This window comes from Meleagris gallopavo, chromosome 29 (assembly GCF_905368555.1).
Source record: "Meleagris gallopavo chromosome 29, MGAL_WU_HG_1.1, whole genome shotgun sequence".
Classification (NCBI taxonomy): Eukaryota; Metazoa; Chordata; class Aves; order Galliformes; family Phasianidae; genus Meleagris; species Meleagris gallopavo.
The window spans coordinates 2,875,086-2,893,093 of NC_139432.1; the positions used below are offsets into that span (position 1 = coordinate 2,875,086).

Below are 18,008 nucleotides of genomic sequence, written 5' to 3' on the forward strand. Positions count from 1 at the left end.
TCTGTTCCTATTATTATTATCATTATTATTTTTAATTCACCTCTTTTGCTGACCGAGTCCACTCGTGAATTTCCTAAAGGTGCTATTTCACCCCCTAACCCCAGAGCAAAGAAACGCCGGGTCGAGCCTAGCAGCTTCGGAAGGGAAAGGAAAGCAAAGCACAGGCGTTGAGCTCCAGGGCTCAGCAGGTGGCTCATTTCTGCCCGCATCTCCCAGCAGCTTCTCTATCCACCCACCCACCCACCCATCCATCCACCCATCCATCCATCCATCCACCCATCCATCCATCCATCCATCCATCCACCCATCCATCCATCCATCCATCCATCCACCCATCCATCCACCCATCCATCCACCCATCCACCCAGCCATCCACCCAACCACCCACACAACCATCCACGCACTCAATCATCCACCCAAACACTCAACTACCCAACCACCCACCCAACAACCCAATCATCCACTCAACCACCCAACACCCACCCACCCAAACACCCAACCATTCACCCAGCCCACTCAACAACTCAACCATCCACCCAACAACTCAACCATCCACTCAACCACCCACCCAACTATCCACCCAATCATTCAACAACCCAACCATCCACCCAACCACTCAATCACCCAACCACCTACCCAACCATCCATCCCTCCACCCACCCACCCATGCTTTCTGCCCCAAACCCGCCCGCTCGCCAGCCCACCTCCCGGCCCATCTCTGCGTGTCTGTACCTAAAGTTTTTTGGTTTTTTGATTTTTTTTTTTTTTTGGTCTGTGTATGAGAAAGAATTTGAGATGTCTTTTTTTTTTTTTTTTTTTTTCCATAAATTCTGTCGACTGCTGAAATAAAGCATGTGAAATGATCCGACCCACCTGCTGCCCACTGTGCTCTCGTCTCTTCCCGCGTCTCCAGGGAAATGGGGTTCAGGAATTGGGGTTGTGGGGACCGCAGCCCCTGCGCCGTCCTCCCTGCTCTCCTCCTGCCACGCTACTGTGCTCTGTGCTGCCCACCTCCCCTCCTCCCCCCACCCTTCCTCCTCCTCCTCGATCAGCCCATAGGCTGAGAGAGTGAGGGGAGAGGGACTGGGAGCCACCCCCAGGGAGTGGGGGGAGTGGGATGGGGCTGGGAGGCCAAGAGTTGTGTGGGGGAAGGGTGGGGAGGGGGCAACGTGAGGGGGAATAGGGGGCTGTTGGCACAAGGTGGGGGGCGCACAGCTGAGGGAACCCCCCATATAGACACACAGTGAGCTGGGGGGGCACAGACGTTGGCTGAGGGGGTGCATGAAAATGGATGGGAATGGGGCGTGGGAGGTTTGCACTCACTTGTGCACAAGCGTGCCACGGCGTGTAAGTGTGCCACAGGGCGCAGTGTGCCACGGTGTGCAAAGGCACCACGGCGCTCCGATCTGCCACGCTGTGCCAAATATTTGCACGCACGGAGTGAGGGGCAGCAAGGGGTGCCCCCCTCCCCCCCCCTTGTACACTGGGTGTACACAGGTGTGCAATGGGAGAAGCAGCACACGCGTGTGCCCGCGGTGCCACGCGCCTCAGCACGGACACCTTCACGCTGCGCGGGGCTGAAAGGGCCCTTTCTCCTCTCCATCCCATCCTATCAATGCCTCCCCTTGTTCCCCCAAAACACGCCCCTGTGTTTTCCTAACCCCCCCCCCGGGCGCCTGCCCCGCTGCACTGAAAGAGGCCCTTTCTTTGGCTGGGGTTGGGGGCTGCGGTGTCCCCGGGGGGGCTGAGAGGGATGCCCGGGAGAGAGCGGAGCAGCAGAGAGCAGAAGGAGCTTCGGGATGGTGCCCACGCCCAGCAGGACTGCAGGTGAGAGCTGGGGGTGTCGGGGTGCACCCAGACATTGGGACACCCCCCCACCCCCAAATCTGCCTTCTGGGAGCCCCCTTCCCCCTTCAGATCTCCCTCACCACAAAAGGGGGAGCGAATGGGGGTGGGGGTAAAGGAATGGGGAGAGGGGTAAGGGGTGCAGGGTCTCTGATGTATAGGGCTGTACCCCTAACCCCCCTCAAGCCCCCCCCAGAGCAGCCAGACTTGGCTGCCAGCGTCGGGAAATAAAGCTGAGGAATCGCATCTCATTGCAAACAGCCAAATTTTACCAGCAAAATCCCCCCCCCACCCCAACAGCTCGCAGAAAGGAGCTCGCAGCAAGCTCATCCTGGGAGGGGAGGGGGGGGCACAGCCACGCTGCCTGTTACCTGGAAATGGGGAGAAAATGGTCATTCCCCTTCCAAAAAAAAAAAGGATAATAAAAAGAGAGGGGCTTCCCCCATGCTCACCCCCCGGCTCACCGCTGCTGTGGGATCAGGGGGTCCCGAGCCCCATCGGGGGGTCCCACCATGGGGTTGGTGCGCTGCCCCGTGCGCACGTTGAACATGGGGAGGGTGGAGAGCGGCCGGGGGACGTCGCGACTGCGGGCCATGCTCCTCAGCTCCTCCGTGTCACCGTGGATGGTGGTGTGATGTACAAGTTGGATGCTGCCCAAGGGGGGGGGAAGGGGGGTGAGGGGGGGGGTTCTGGGGTTCTTTCTTGTCAGAAAAGCCCCCGCACGATGGCTGAGATGTCAAAGAGCTGCTGCGCTCTGAGCCCCGTCTGTGGGGGGGGTTATGGGGTGTTGGAGTGGAGGGGGATCCTTTGGGGTGGGGGCACCTCTAGGTTCCGTCATCATCACCACCTCCAGCCCCGTTGCCCCCAGGCTGCCCCACCCTGGGGGTCTTAAAGGTCCCCTCTGATCGATGTCACTCGGTGGCAATGAATCCGTGATCCTTTGGTTCCGCGGCTCTGTGGTTCTTGTTCTGATCCCACAGCTCTCCCCTAACCCAGCCTGCTCTGCACCCCAGCCACCCCCCCACCCCCCCCCAGCTCACCCCAGGGACTTACTCAGACGTCTCCAAGTCCCGCTTTGCCCTACAGAACAGATCAGAGATGGGGGATAAGAAACAACCGACAAAGCAGGCGGTGAGAAGTGGTCACCCACACACTGCCCCCAAGGCAAAGGGGCACCACATCAGCTCCCCACACCCCACCCAGGTGGGAAAGGGACGTGACCCCCCCCCCTCAAGTGCCCAACTCACACTCCCTCCCGACGGCAGCACATGAGGTGGCCCAGCACCACACACAGCACCGCAGCCACCGCCAGCGGCACCAGCAGCGTCACCAGGAAAGCAGGCAGCAGATCTTTGGGGGGGGGCGAAGTGGGGGGCTGGAAATCCCCGCTCCCCTCCAACACCCCGGGACCCCACACCAGTCCCGGTGCCGTGGGGGTGGGCAGCACCTGCAGCTGGAAAGGAGAGGGAGGTCAATGTCAGGCACGGCCCGGAGGTGTGGGGGGCTGGGGAGCGGGTCTCACCAGGGTGAGGTTGCACCAGCGGATGGCAAAGTGGGGTGCGAAGGTGTCGTAGCAGGAGGCGAGGGGCTGCTGGCCCAGACGGCAGTGGAAGAGGCTCTGCGGAGAGCTGGCAGCCAGCAGGCAGGGGGAGAAGGCAGCGTGGGAGCCCACCTTGACGTACACCCTGCACGGCATGGACGCCATGGGATGACACCCCGACATCACCGCCAACCCCACCGCGTGGATCCAACCAAGATTTTCCCATCACCACCCCCCCGGCCCGGCCCCATACCCCTCCTTGCGCCCCTCGATGGGCAGCGGGACGCGGCCCCCCCTGTCCAGAGCGGAGGTGATGTTGATGATGTGGACGTCGTCGTGCTCCCACACAGCAGACACTGCCTGCACAAACTGTTCCTGCACGGCTTCCGGCAGCAGCTCCTCCACGTTGTGGTTCCCCACCAGGAACTCACCCTGGTACGGCGGATCCCCCTCTGTGGGATGTGGGGGATCCATGGGGGCTGCTGCGTGTCCCCCCGAGGGGCTGAGGGGCAGAGATTTGGGGGGGACTGGGGGGAAACCTCACCTGGAGAGGGGGTGATGGAGATGATGAGCCGCTGTGCCACTGTCTCATAGGTGAGCCGGTTGGATGCCAGCACCTGCATGGTGACTGGTTGCATCAATCCGTGCCAAGCCCTTGCACGAGGTCATGCACTTTGCACAGGGCCGTGAACTTTGCACAGAGCCATGCACGTTGCACGAGGTCATATACTTTGCATGGAGTCGTGTCCTTTGCACAAGGCCATGCAGTTTGCACAAGGGCTGCGTGCCTTGCACAGCGCCATGCACTTTGCATGAGGCCATGCACTTTGCACAAGGCTGCATGCCTTGCACAGCGCCATGCACTTTGCACGAGGTTGCATGCTTTGCACAGCGCCATGCATTTTGCACAAGGCCATGCACTTTGCACAAGGGCTGCATGCCTTGCACAGAGCCAAGCACTTTGCATGAGGCCATGCACTTTGCACAAGGTTGCATGCTTTGCACAGCGCCATGCACTTTGCACAAGTTTGTATGCTTTGCACAGCGCCATGCATTTTGCACAAGGCCATGCACTTTGCACAAGGTTGCATGCCTTGCACAGCGCCATGCACTTTGCACGAGGCCATGCACTTTGCACAAGGCTGCATGCTTTGCACAGAGCCAAGCACTTTGCATGAGGCCATGCACTTTGCACAAGGCTGCATGCCTTGCACAGCGCCATGCACTTTGCACGAGGCCATGCACTTTGCACAAGGTTGTATGCTTTGCACAGAGCCAAGCACTTTGCATGAGGCCATGCACTTTGCGCAAGGTTGCATGCTTTGCACAGCGCCATGCATTTTGCACAAGGTTGCATGCTTTGCACAGAGCCAAGCACTTTGCACGAGGCCGTGCACTTTGCACAGGACCACACACACTTACACAGGGTCACGTACTTTGCACGGGATCATGCACTTTGCACGGGGTCATGCGCTTTGCACGGGGTCATGCGCTTTGCACAAAGGCCATATACTTTGCACAGGGCTGTGCATTTTGCACGGGGTTGCACTGAGTCAAGCACTTTGCACGAGGCCGTGCACTTTGCACTTACCTCGATGATATGCGTGCCCACCTCTGCAGCAGTGGGGCTGCCATAGAGGAATGCTGAGCTGTGGGACCCACGCTGGGCGCAGCGCAGCCACCGGGGCAGGTCGGGGTGTTCCCAGAGGTGGGCATGGAAGGTGATGGGGGGGGCTCCTGGGTGCCGGGATGCACGGACAGACGTGGGGACACAGGGAGATGCGCCATCAGGCAGGACCCCGCAGTGCAAGGCCTTCCCAGCCCGCATGTCCCCATCGGTGTGAGCCTGTGGAGCATCCTGCTCCTCTTTTTGAGTGGAATGTCCCTAAAATGGGGTAACCTCCCACTGTGTGTGCTGGGCGGATGGGATGGCGCAGTGCTCAAAAGCAGGAGGTCCCGGGGTGGGTGAGGGGGTGGGGGCACACAAGAATGTGTGGAGGGATGGAGGGATGGATGGAGGGATGGATGAAAGGACAGATAGACGGATAGATGGATGGGCAGACAGGTGATGGACATGGATGGACTGCTGAAGGCTAGGAGGAATGGACATACAGCCCACCTGAGTTATGCCTGCCAGGGACAAGTGTAAGCCAGTGCCCCTCAGGATCAATCCTGGACCCCCCCGCAAGCCCAGCCCTGCAGGACACCCCCTGCCCCGCTCCCCTCTGCCCCATCCTCACCATCCTCCTCCTCGCTCTCACTGAGGAAGGCTTCCTGGAACAGCTCCCTCTCCAGCTCATGGACAAAGATGGCTCCAGTCTCGAGGGAGACGCGGTGGTCGGGGAGGGCAGTCTGGGTGCCCCACAGGGTGGTCTGGGTGCCCCCCAGAGCCAGGGCTGCGGTCAGGAACAGGGCTGGAGTCACGGTGGGGGCACAGCTCCTCCCTGCCTCAGTTTCCCCATTTCCAGCAGCCCCGTGGCACACATGGCCACCCCCAGGACACGCGTCCCAACAGCGCCAGCTATATTTAGGAGGTGCTGGGGAGGGGGACAAGAATGGGGACGGGGACATGGATAGGGACAGCCCCTTCCCCTCACCCTGCTCCCACCAAGCACAGGGATCCCCTCAGTCCCCTTGTCCCCAAACCCCCATCACCAAGGACAGGATGGATTTACCCAGCTCTCCCATTGGCACCCCCCACCCCTGAGGGTCCCCCCAGCCCCCTCCCCATGGGGGTACCCCCAGCCGTGTCCCCACGCTGGTGCTGGGGCTGCCACTCGCCTGCCAGAGCCCAGAGCCGCAGCAGGGCGGCCGCCTCCATCTTCTCTGGGAGCACAGCCAGCGCCTGAGTGACAGTGACAGCGGGGTGGCCTGGAGGGGGGCCCCGTCTGGGGGGGGGGCACGGGGAATGGATGGGACCACCCCCTGCCAGCCCGGCCCTGTGCCACTGCTCCTGGGTGGCAGAATGGCAGCTGGACTGTGGGATGAGTGAGGGGGGGTTGGAGGGGGCCCAGAGCACCATGGGTGGGGGGGGCGTGGGGCACAGTGGGGCACAGTGGTGTGGGATTGTGCGCAACGGGGCCACTGAGGGGAACAGGAGGGCACGACAGGGCGCAGTGGGGCACAGGGGGATGCAGTGGGGCATGGCGGGGTGCAGCGAGGCAGTAGGGAACAGCAGAGCACAGTGGGATATCATTGGGCTCAGTAGGGCACGATGGTGCACAATGGGGCACAGGGGGATAACTGGGCACAGTAGAGCACAGCAGGACATAATGGGACACGGTGGGGCACAACGGGGAGCAGTAGGGCCAGTGTGTCACTATGGGGCACAACAGGATACAAGTGGGCACAGCGGGGCACTATGGGGCACAACGGGGCACAGTGGGGCCCAGCAGAACACAGTGGGGATGAAGGGACGTGATGGGGCACAGCGGGATGGCCTTTGTGCCACAATGGGGCACAAGAGTACGACGTGTCACCTCGGGATGTGGGGACACTTGGGGACAGCTGAGCGCCTGCCAGCACAGCACTATGGCCGGCCAGAAGCGGTGCGCTGCACACGCGTGTGCACAGGACTGGATGGAGAGCACACGTGTGCACATGTATGTGCGCGCACGGGGTGGATATCCAAGGCTCCCCCAGCATTGAGTGGGACTGGAGGGGGGGTGGGGATGCTGTAGGGCTGGGGGGTTGAGCAGGCCCTGCAGCGGAAGGAGAAGGGGGGGTGAAGGGGGGGCTGTCGCTCTGCGCTGCGTCACAACGCGTCACGCACAAAGGGCCGGCGCTGCGTCGGGAGGTGCAGCTGCTGCAGGGTCCTGCTGCCCTCGTCTGCATTTATGTGGGGGCCTGTGGGGATGGCACTTGGTGGGGGAGGGGGGTGGTGTCCCCGTTTTGGCCCCCAGCCTGTATGGTGTGTGGTTGTTTTGGGGGTGCTGGTCACAAAAGTGCCTTGAAGTGGGGCTGTGCTGCGCGCTCTGGTTCCTACGGTGTCTGTATGCACTGGGAGGGGAGTAGAACCCCAGTAACAACCCCAAAATATTCCCTGACCCGACCCCCTGGTCAAGGTGTGGGTGGGTTGGCAGTGCCTTGGGGGGGGGAGGGGGGGTTATGGGAACAGAAAGCAAATGGGGACCCTATAGGGACATCAAGGGGCACCTCAGAGCAGGGTTTGGTGGAGCTCTGGGTTCATGGGGACCAAAGGGATCAGAGCAGGGAATGTGTGAACAAATCTGGGGGGGCACAGGGATGGGAGAGGGGGACGTGGGGACAGCCAGCAGGGGCACAGGGACAGGGGAGGACATGGAGAAAAGAATGGGGGATATGGTGTTAACATCGGGAGGATATGGGATGGGGCACAAGGGAATAAAACTGGAGGGACTTGGGGATGGGAGGGGGGGCATGGGGACAGGGGGCGTGTGTACAAAGGTGGGGGGCACGTGGCCAGAAATGGGGAGACCCAGGGACCGTCCTGGGGGCTGTGGGGATGGAACTGAAGATGCAGAGGGGCAGGGCTGGGGGTCCCCAGGGCAGTCATGGGAGACCCCGGGGATGGAGGGGTGAAAGCCTCGGGGGAAGGGGGGGGGACACGGGGACAGCGCTGGGCTGTGGGGACAACGCACAGTGCCAGGGGAGGGGGGAGAAATGCGGTCCCAACCATGTGGAGGGGATGGAGGGGGACAGCGGGGGGCTGAGGGGAGGGGGCGGCGGTGGCAGCAGGCTCAGCGCCAGCAGCGCTCCGGGGCGGGGGGGGGGGACACAAACACACAGAGCTGGGGGCATCCAGCAGAGAGGCCGAAGCGCGGCGGTGAGGAAGAGGAAGAGCAAGAGAGCGTCGCTAAGACCCAGAGGGCTCTGCGGGCAGCGGGGCGGGCGGATCGCGGGCGGCAGCGCTCCATCACCAGCGCAGAGAGAAAGGGGAAGAGGAGGAGGAGAAAGGAGGAAGGAAGGAAGGAGGGCCGGGGCGGAGGGGGGGGCGCGCTGGGCCCCCCCAGGCTGGCGATGGCCTGACCGGGTCCCCGCGGCCCCCCAGCACGGCCCCCTCCCCGTGCCCAGCGGGCGGCGGGCGATGCGGCGCGGCGGTGACGGAGGTTTCGGGGCAGGATGCTGAGGACGGAGGCAGCGAGCGGGGCGGCAGCCCCGGGGGGCAGCGGGGGGGCCCCGGGCAGCGGGGCGGGCAGCGGGGGGTTGAGGAGCGCGTCCCCGCACCGCAACGCGTACGAGGCCACCATCCAGGCCCTGAAGCCCACAAAGGATGCCGAGGGCGAGGACGGCAAGAAAGCCCGCAGCAAGAAGTATGGCTCCAACGTCCATCGCATCAAGAACATGTTCCTGCAGATGGGGACGGCGCCGGGCCCCGAGGGCGCCTGCGACTTGGCCAAGGGCAAGGAGAAACCCGTCCGCCTCTCCCTGCCCCGCGCCGGCAGCCTGAGCGATGGCATGGAGCAGGGCAGCCCGCTGAAGCTGGGCACCAGCGTGTCCGAGAGGGTGAGCCGCTTCGATTCCAAGCCCGACAAACCCTTCTCCAAGCTGCAGGAGACCCGTAAGATCTTCGAGAGGAGCCCGCAGGAGAAGGAAACCACCACCAAGCTGCTGCTGCGCAAAGAGCGCGCCGGCTTCCAGGACCGCAAGCTGGACGTGGTGGTGAAGTTCAACGGCAGCACCGAGTCCTTGGATAAGCTGGACACCGAGGCCGTGTCGCCCACCGTCAGCCAGCTGAGCGCCGTGTTTGAGAAGGCTGACCTGAGGAACAACCTGCACAAGACGCCGGGGCGCGCCGGGCCGCTCAACTCCAAGCTGGTGAGCAAAAGGTCCCGCGTCTTCCTGCAGGGCGGAGAGGGTGGCAAAGCTGAGGGCTGCGCAGAAGGCAGCGCTGCGCCCGCACGGCCGCGTCCTGCGGAGGAGGAGAAGGTGATGGGCAAAGCCCCGAGGTCGGCGGAGAAGGATGGGAGCGTCCCGCGGGTGCAGGAGGTCTGCAAGATCAAACCTGTGGAGGTGGAGGAGAGCGGAGAGTCGGAGGCGGAGGTGGAGGTGAAGGAGCCCACGGCTGCAGCCGAGGTGGCCAAAGGGGCCGAGGGGTCGGTGGTCCCCGAACCGTGCCTGGATGGGGGTGAGGAGCCCCCCGACGCCAAGGAGGGAGGAAAGGGTGAGCGGGTGGAGGAGAGCGAGCTGTACGATGAGTCCAAGAAGGAGGACTTCTCCGAGGCGGACCTGGTGGACATAAGTGCCTACAGTGGGCTCGGGGAGGACTCGGGGGGCAGCGGGTTGGATGAGGATGAGGAAGCGGATGGGCTCTACGAGCCCGAATCCAGCTGCATGGAGATCCCGGGGCTGTCTGAGGAAGAGGAGCCCGTTCCCAATCGCAAGATCCAGTTCAGCACGGCGCCCATCCAGGTGAGTCCGGCCGTGGTGCTTTGGGGTCTCCAAAGAAGGGAGAAGAGGGGAGTTTTGGGGGTCCCCGATCATCCAGCGATGAGATTGGAAGCCATGGAGATGGGCAACCTCCTGCCCAATTGGCCATGGCCAAGCTTGGGCAGCCTCCATGGAATGCTGACGGCCCAGCACGGAGAAGGGCGGAGGGTCTCCGATGTGCCGTCGTACCCCAACATGAGCCCCCTGGGAGCTGTGCTGCTGGGGACACATGGCCACGTGGGGAGGGGAAAGGGACACGGAGTGGGGTGGAGACCTTGGCTGTGAGACATTGTGTTGGTGGCACGTGGAGGGGAGGACTCCGGGATCTGATGGCACACACTGCCAACCCACCACGGTGCACCAGGGCGGGCTGGGACTCACTGTACATTTTGGGAGGGGATGCCCAAAATATTCATCCAGGCCCCAGATCCTGCCAGGTGCCAACAGGCCAGACCTGGTCTCCGGGACCTGTCAGTGCTGGGACTGCCTCCAAACTGCGACCCCTGCAGGGAAGGTTGATGCCCACCCCCCCGGGCTCAGCACAGGGACCATTTCGGGAAGTGGAGGAAAGGGAAGTGCCTCATGGGCGGGCGGGTGCCAGCGGCGAGAGCTGCTCATCCCCCTCCTTGTCCCCACATGGGGACAGCTTTGGGATTTGGGGTCCCCGTATCACCCCCACCGTGTGCCAGCGATGGCACGGAGGGCGATGGAGGCCGTGCCGTTATTTCAGGGCTTTCTCTCGTGCTCGTATCCCCCCGGCTGGAGGAACAGAAATTGCTTTGTGCCTGGCTGGGTTATTTATAGCAGCACGGCCTATATTCTGGCTCTGAGTCAGCGGCGGGTGGGTGGCCCCACCTGGGATGGGACACGGGCACCGCGGTGGCACCGCGTGGGGATGGGGTCCCATGGTGGCCGTGCACTGCTGGGTGTGCGCCGGGGGTTCCGCACCGCGGGGATCGGCTGTCTTGGCTCCAAGAAGGAATCCCTGCTGTGGAGGTACCGATGTGCTTTGTGGGGTGCTCTGCTCCCCCCATGTTTGTCCCCTGCTCTGTCCCTCTGTGGGGTGCGGAGGGCACCCAGCTGTCCCAGCGCCTGTCAGCATCCCGAGCCCCCAAACCAACCCAGAGTGTGGGCACCTGGGGACACCCCCAGCACCCGCAGAGTGCGCCCTGTGCGTGGGGATGGGGGGCCCTGCTGCCAGCCCCCTCCCTTGGCGCATTTGCTCCCTCCTTCTGTATCTCCTCTGGGAACTGCTCCAGGTCCCCTGCATGTCTCCAGCACCCCAAGGACCTGGGGACAGCACTCAGGGGCACAGTGGGACGCGCCGGGCCATGCCCGGACCCCTCTGGGTACCCTGTGCAGATGTGGGGCAGGTGCTCAGTTTGTCCCTGGGGGTGCCACCCACGAGGGTCCTGCTTGTCTCGGTGTCACCAGGCTTTGTGCGATGGCCCTTGACACTCATCCCTAATACCCTTTGTGCAAGGCTTTAGCAGCCTGGTGTTAGCCCTAATCCACTCGCCCTGGAGCACCCTGGCCCGTCTGGGGACATCTGCCACGCTCGGTGCCTGGGTGACCCCCCCCCCCCAGTCTGGAGCACAGCACTTGTGGGGTGCAAGGAAGGGCAGAGCTGTCCCCTTCCTGGCTGCTGTAGTGCTTTGGCCCTTGAGGAGATGCTGGGCTGGGAGCTGGGGAGTCCCTCACTGGGGAAGGGAGGAGGATGAGGCTGGAGCAGGGGAATGGTCAGGTCTGCACCCCCAAATTGTGTGACTTGGAGCAGCCACTGCTTGTGCACCCCATCTGCCTCCCACCCATCCACCCATCCCTCTGCCCATCCATCCGTCCATGCCCATCTATGCTTGGTCCATCTGTCCGTCCAACCACCCCTCCCTCCATCCCTCCATCCACCCATCCATCTGTCCATCCGTCCATCCCTCCATCCACCCCGGGATGCAGAGCACAGAACCACCCCCATCTCCCGGCACATCCCAAGCCCTCCATTCTTCCTCAGACTCCTCCTCATCCCACGGTTTGCTGTGCTGGAGATTCTCCCGTGTCTCCTAAGATCCACCACCCCCATGCCCCATCCCTTTCACCATCTCCCTCCCACCTCAGGTCTTCAGCACTTACTCCAACGAGGACTACGACCGCCGCAATGAAGATGTTGACCCCATGGCTGCATCAGCAGAGTATGAGCTGGAGAAGAGGGTGGAGCGGCTCGACCTCTTCCCCGTGGAGCTGGAGAAAGGTGGGTCCCATCCCTGTCCTGTGCTCCAGGGCTCACTTGGCTCCTTGGGACGGATCCTGAGGTGACCCCGTCGGTGCTGGGCATTTTGCTGCTGCCCCATTGGGACACAGATCTCTGTCTCCACAGATGCTGCAGGGCTGGGAATCAGCATCATTGGCATGGGCGCAGGGGCTGACATGGGCCTGGAGAAGCTGGGCATCTTCGTCAAGACGGTGACGGAGGGAGGGGCGGCCCACCGGGACGGCAGGTATGGGATGCCCACCCCCAAACCCCACCTGGGCTCCTGCTGGTGGGCTTTGGTGGTGATGGAGGAGCTGGCTGGGGAGCTGGGAGGTGTCTGGGGGGTGGGCTGTGGGATGGTCGTGCTGTGATGGTCCCCTTGTCCTCAGGATCCAGGTGAACGACCTCATCGTGGAGGTGGATGGCACCAGCCTGGTGGGAGTGACGCAGAGCTTCGCTGCCTCCGTGCTCAGGAACACCAAGGGCCGTGTCCGGTAGGGCCCAGGGCTGGGGATGTGGGGGCAGGCATCCCCCACAGCACTCCCTGCCCCACAGCATCCCTGCTCCCTCCTGTCCCCACGCCCACTGCCTGCCCTGTGCCACCTTGCTCCCACAAATCCCCCCCCAGAACAGCGCAGGATGCCCCTCTATCTCAGACACAGGTCCTGTGATGTCCTCCCAGATTTGTCACTACCTGAATGTCCCCCATCTGAATCCCCCAGTTGTCCCCCAGCTGTGCCACCTGGGTGTCCCCTGGCTGCGCCACCTCCACGTCCCCATCTGAACCTCTCCATTTTCCCCTAGCTGTTCCACCTGGGTGTCCCCAACTCTCAGTTCCCTGCCACCCATGCCCTAAGCTGTCCCCAGGTGAGTGCCCGCTGTCCCCACAGGTTCCTCATCGGGCGGGAGAAGCCAGGTGAGCAGAGTGAGGTGGCCCAGCTGATCCAGCAGACGCTGGAGCAGGAGCGGTGGCAGCGGGAGATGATCGAGCAGCGCTACACGCAGTACACCGAGGATGATGAGGAGGTGAGAGCAGCACAGACGTGGCTCTCACTGCCTGGGCTGACTCAGTTTCCCTGGGTGGGGGGCTGCTGTGTGCCAACGCTGCTCTGTGCCCGCTGCAGACAGGGGAATACGCCACAGATGAGGAGGAGGAGATGAGCCCCATGTTCCCCAGCAGTGAGATGGCCATCGAGGTGTTCGAGCTGGCCGAGAACGAGGACACGCTTTCCCCAGTTGAGATGGACCCTGAGAAGCTGGTGCACAAATTCAAGGAGGTGAGGAGGGTCCAGGGGGCGCATGGGAGTGGGGTGGGGGTGTCCCACCACATTGCCATACCCTGCAAATGCCCGGCTCCTCTTGCAGCTCCAGATCAAGCACGCTGTCACCGAGGCGGAGATCCAGCAGCTGAAGAGGAAGGTGAGCAAGTTCCTCCATCCCCCCACATCCCCTCAAATCCCCACAAATCCCCACAACCCACCCAGAGCTGCTGTGCCACACTGTGCCATGCTGTGCCATACCTGCTCTTTGGCCATGGCAAGCCATCCCATGCCATTCCATCCCATGCCATGCCACTCCATGCTATGCCATATCTGCTATTTGGCCATGCCATGCCATGCCATGCCATTCCATGCTATGCCATATCTGCTTTTTGGCCATGCCATGCCATTCCATCCCATGCCATTCCATGCCATGCCACTCCATGCTATGCCATATCTGCTTTTTGGCCATGCCATGCCATTCCATCCCATGCCACTCCATGCTATGCCACTCCATGCTATGCCATATCTGCTTTTTGGCCAAGCCAAGCCATCCCATGCTGCACTATTCCATGCCACGCTGTGTTGAGCCATCCCATGCAATGCTGTGCCGTGCCGTGCCGTGCCCTGACCCTGCTGTCCCCCAGCTGCAGTGCCTCGAGCAGGAGAAGGCACGGTGGCGGGCTGAGAAGGCCCAGCTGGAGCAGAGCGTGGAGGAGAACAAGGAGCGCATGGAGAAGCTGGAGGGGTACTGGATGGAGGCACAGAACCTGTGCCAGGCGGTGGATGAGCATCTCAAGGAGACACAGGCCCAGTACCAGACTCTGGAACGAAAGTACAGCAAGGCCAAACGGCTCATCAAGGAGTACCAGCAAAAGTGAGGGCAGGGCCCTGGGTGCTGATCCTCTCCCGGGGCACCCACCCCCTCCCAGGCACCCCTCATCCTGGATACGCACTGTCCCTTGGGACCCACTCCCTGGGAAGAGTCCATCTCCTGGGCATGGACCGTGCCCTTGGTGCAGACCCGTCTGTGGGGCAGCACCTCTTTGCCAGGCACACTCTGTCCTTTGCCACGATTTCGTGAGCATTGACTCCTCCTTGAGGCACCAAAGTTGTCCTGGCTGCCTTCATCTGTGGGCATAGAGCATCTGTTGGGCGTGGACCATCCCCTGGGCACGGAGTATCCCTTGGGCATTGACTCCTCCTCAGGGCACCAAACCTTTCCTGGGTACCCCTTGTTCCTGGGCAGGGATGAACCCTTGGTCATGGAGCATCTGTTGGGCTTGGACCATCCCTTGGGCATGGACCATCTGTCCTCAGGGCATGGAGCATCCCTTGGGCATTGATCCCTCTTCAGGGCACCAAACCTTTCCAGAGCATCCTTTTTTTCTTGACATGAACCATCCCTTGGGCATGGAGCATGCTTTGGGCATGGAACACCTGTTGGGCATGGACCATCCCTTGGGCATGGACCATCCATGCCCTACGCATGGACCATCCCTCGGGCATCCATTCCTCTTCAGGGCACCAAACCCTTCCTGGGCATCCCTTTTTTCCCTGGGCATGATCATCCCTTAAGCATGGAGCATCCCTTAAGCATAGAACATCCCCTGGGCATGAAGCATCTGTTGGGCATGGATAATACTCTGGGCATGGACCATCCAACCCCTATACATAGACCATTCCCTGGGCATGGATCATGCGTCCCTTACACATGGAGCATCCCCTGGGCATCCATTCCTCTTCAGGGAACCAAATGCATTCTTTTTTTCCTGGGCATGGATCATCTCTTAAGCATGGAGCATCCCTTAGGCATGGAGCATCCCTTAGGCATAGAACATCCCTTGGGCATGGATCATCTGTTGGGTTTGGACCATCTATTGGGTATGGACCATACTCTGGGCATGGATCATGCATCCCCTACCCATGGAGCATCCCCTGGTCATCAATCCCTTTTCAGGGCACCAAACCCTTCCTGGATACCCTTTGTTCCTGGGTATGAACCACCCCTTGGGCACAGAGCATCTCTTGGGCATGGACCATCCAGCCCCTATTCATGGAGCACCCCCTGGGCATCGGTTCCTCTTAAAGACACCAAACCCTCCCTGGTCACCCCTTCTCTCTGCAGACAAACCCTGAGGAGAAACCACCCCCTGGGAGATCCACGGCACAGATTATCCTCAACGCCCAAACCCCAGCATCCCCCTCCCCACCTCCCTGCCCCAAGGAGGGGGCACAGACACCCATCCCAGTGCAGCACACCCACACTCTGTCTCCCCACAGGGAAATCGAGTTCCTGAAGAAGGAGACGGCGCAGCGGAGGGTGCTGGAAGAGTCGGAGCTGGCGCACAAGGAGGAGATGGAGAAGCTGCAGGAGAAGGTGGGCACCGGGCGCCGGGATGCGGGCTGCCCCTGAGCCCTGGGGCCACCGTGGGCACGGCCGGATCCGGCCATGGCTCCACCGCCGCCTGGTCCCGCTCCACCGCCGCTCCCACCGCGTCGCTCCCGCGATGGATCGCAGGAATTCTGCTCTGCTCCTCATCCCACGTTGGGCAGCAATGGATCTGCCCAACCCACCGGATTCTGCTCCCGTTGTCCCGGATCGAGGGGATCCGTTTGGGCGCTGCCGTGCGCCCGATCCTCCTCCTGGCGTTGGATGCCGCACGGGATCGCGGTGGATCCGCCCAGATGTTGGGCTGTGCTGGATCCTGCTGCAGGGTCTGACATTCCCCCCATGGACCAAAAGAGATTGTCTTGGGCACCGGATCCTGGGCTGCGCTCGTGGGATCCCGCAGTGGGTCCTGGCAGATGTGTGTGAGGCTCTGGGTCACGCCTGATCCTCAGCCTGGAGCCGGGTCCCATGCTGGTCATGTTGGATCCCACCACGGGTCACACTGGATTCCATGTAGGCTCCACCAGATCCCAACCAGGGATCAGAGAGCTGTGCTGGGTCATAGCAAATCCCCTACGGGGTCACCGCATCCCCCAGGAGCCCGGAGCACCTGGGAAGTGCCGTTGGTTGCGGTGTGGGGCCGGGGGGCACCAGGGGACCCTCCATGTGCCCCTCCTTTCCACGATGCCCTCCTCAGACACCCCCAGATGACGCACAGCCTCTCACTCACCAGCTGGCTGCAGCCCCCCATTCCCGCCCCCCAATCCCACACTGTCCCCCCGATACTCCACCCCGTTCCCCTGTCCATGCTGTTCCTCCCTAATCGTGTCTCCATCCTCTCCCCCTTGTCCCCCACCCACCATCTCCGTGTCCCCCCCCATCGCGTCCTCCAAGTTCTGTCCCCCCATCCCCGTCTCCACGTCCCCATCCCACGTCTTCAACACACGGTGTCCCCCTCCTCTTGTCCCCTCTCCCAGCCCCATGTTTCCTCCCCACACCCCCTCCATGCCCCCCGCCCCCCCCTCTGAGACCTCTCCCCTTTGCTGTTTTTCAGATCTCCGAACTGGAGGCCAAGCTGCAGACCTTGAAAAATTCCAACCCGACTTAAACCACCCTCAAACCGCAGCGATTTGGGGGGGTGGGGGGGGGTCTGCCCCTCTCCCCCCAGCCCCTCTCTCCCCCATTCCTACCCCTTCCCATTGGGGGGGGGAGGTGAGATCCCAGCAAGGCCTCCTGGTGCCCCCCACCTCCCATTGGGGCACAGAGAGAAGCGGGGGGGGGATGCAAACAGGGTTTTATTTTGGGGGGGCGGACACCCCACATTCGTGTCTGTCCAGTGTGAGTCTCGTGATAACGTGATGGACTGATTGGGGGGGGGGCACGACCCCCACAGGCCTCCCCCTCCCCAAAAGCGCCCTCCTCTTGATGTGACTTCCCCCATCCCCCCCCGGATATTGTTGAGGGGGGCAAACAGAAATCATCTCTCTCCCCCAGAAATGTGAACCATATTGAGGAGAAAAAGGGGGCACGCTGGAAGCCCCCCCCCCATCCCTATCCCCTCCTCTTGGGACTCGATTGGAGCACTCTCCAAGGGGGGGGGGGGGGCTGGTTGCCTTTGTGTGCCCCCACATGGAATTGCCCCCATCTCCCCCCCACATTGAGCTCAGTGCTGGAACCCCTCAGCCCCTCGATACTGGGGGGGTCCCACAGCCCCCCCCGCCCCATACACACCCACTGCCACCACTGAGGTGCTGGGGGGGGGGACGGACGGGACAGACGCACAGAGCCTTTGCCGAGCTCTGCCCTTGCCAACCTCATCCTCCCCCAGCCCAGGGCTTTGCCTTCCCTGGGGGGGGGGGCACGGGGATACCGCTCCAGTGGAGGGAGCAATGCCAGGAGGTGGTGACCCCCCCCAATTGTAAATACACCCTCAGTAAATCACAGTATTTCTCTGGGGCACCCCCCCCCCCCCACCGGCAGCCCCCTCCCCTCATCCTGGGGTGGTGGTGGCGGGGAACCCCTTTAGTTTTTGTTTCTATTTGCCCCCCCTCCCACTCTTCCCCCCCCCCAAAGTACTGAGTCTCCGACAGTAACTGGATGTGGGGGCAACTGGGAGCCAGCGGCAGTTATACTGGGAAGGGGCAGAGCATTGGGGGGGGGGGGGGGAGGGGGAGAGGCAGCGGGGTGGTGGGGAGGGGGGGTCCGACTGGATTGGAGCCACATTGTGGGAAGGGGGGGCGGGGGGGGGGGGAGGAAGTATTTAAGGGGGGGGTCGGGGAGCGCGAGCCCCGGGGGGGTGCTGGGGTTATTTAATCTCAC

The 18,008-nt window shown here is 62.4% G+C and overlaps 2 protein-coding genes across 6 annotated transcripts; one reads left to right on the forward strand and one right to left on the reverse strand.

Annotated features, from left to right (window-relative positions):
* Window positions 1–2,093: 2,093 nt before the first annotated feature.
* On the reverse strand, window positions 2,094–6,310 carry SGCA (sarcoglycan alpha). Of its 3 annotated transcripts, none has more exons than XM_085210970.1 (10): window positions 6,167–6,310; window positions 5,626–5,781; window positions 4,977–5,122; window positions 3,930–4,002; window positions 3,639–3,837; window positions 3,368–3,530; window positions 3,093–3,298; window positions 2,899–2,925; window positions 2,310–2,495; window positions 2,094–2,216 (listed from the first exon to the last, which is right to left on the reverse strand). In XM_085210970.1, the coding sequence occupies exons 1-10, from the start codon at window positions 6,204–6,206 to the stop codon at window positions 2,213–2,215; spliced, it is 1,200 nt and encodes a 399-aa protein (XP_085067096.1). In that variant the 5' UTR covers window positions 6,207–6,310; the 3' UTR covers window positions 2,094–2,212. The 3 variants fall into 3 exon arrangements, with proteins under 3 accessions (XP_085067096.1, XP_085067097.1, XP_085067098.1); XM_085210971.1 differs by having other exon boundaries at window positions 2,298–2,495; XM_085210972.1 differs by lacking the exon at window positions 2,899–2,925.
* A 1,907-nt stretch (window positions 6,311–8,217) lies between these two features.
* Window positions 8,218–17,413, forward strand: PPP1R9B (protein phosphatase 1 regulatory subunit 9B). Of its 3 annotated transcripts, XM_085210967.1 has the most exons (10): window positions 8,227–9,775; window positions 11,906–12,038; window positions 12,165–12,285; window positions 12,428–12,532; window positions 12,929–13,064; window positions 13,163–13,315; window positions 13,404–13,457; window positions 13,945–14,174; window positions 15,581–15,677; window positions 16,744–16,934. In XM_085210967.1, exons 1-10 carry the CDS (start codon window positions 8,486–8,488, stop codon window positions 16,795–16,797), a joined length of 2,373 nt encoding a protein of 790 aa, XP_085067093.1. In that variant the 5' UTR covers window positions 8,227–8,485; the 3' UTR covers window positions 16,798–16,934. The 3 variants fall into 3 exon arrangements, with proteins under 3 accessions (XP_085067091.1, XP_085067092.1, XP_085067093.1); XM_085210966.1 differs by lacking the exon at window positions 13,945–14,174 and having other exon boundaries at window positions 8,219–9,775; window positions 16,744–17,413; XM_085210965.1 differs by lacking the exons at window positions 13,945–14,174; window positions 16,744–16,934 and having other exon boundaries at window positions 8,218–9,775; window positions 15,581–16,679.
* The last annotated feature ends 595 nt before the right edge of the window (window positions 17,414–18,008 follow it).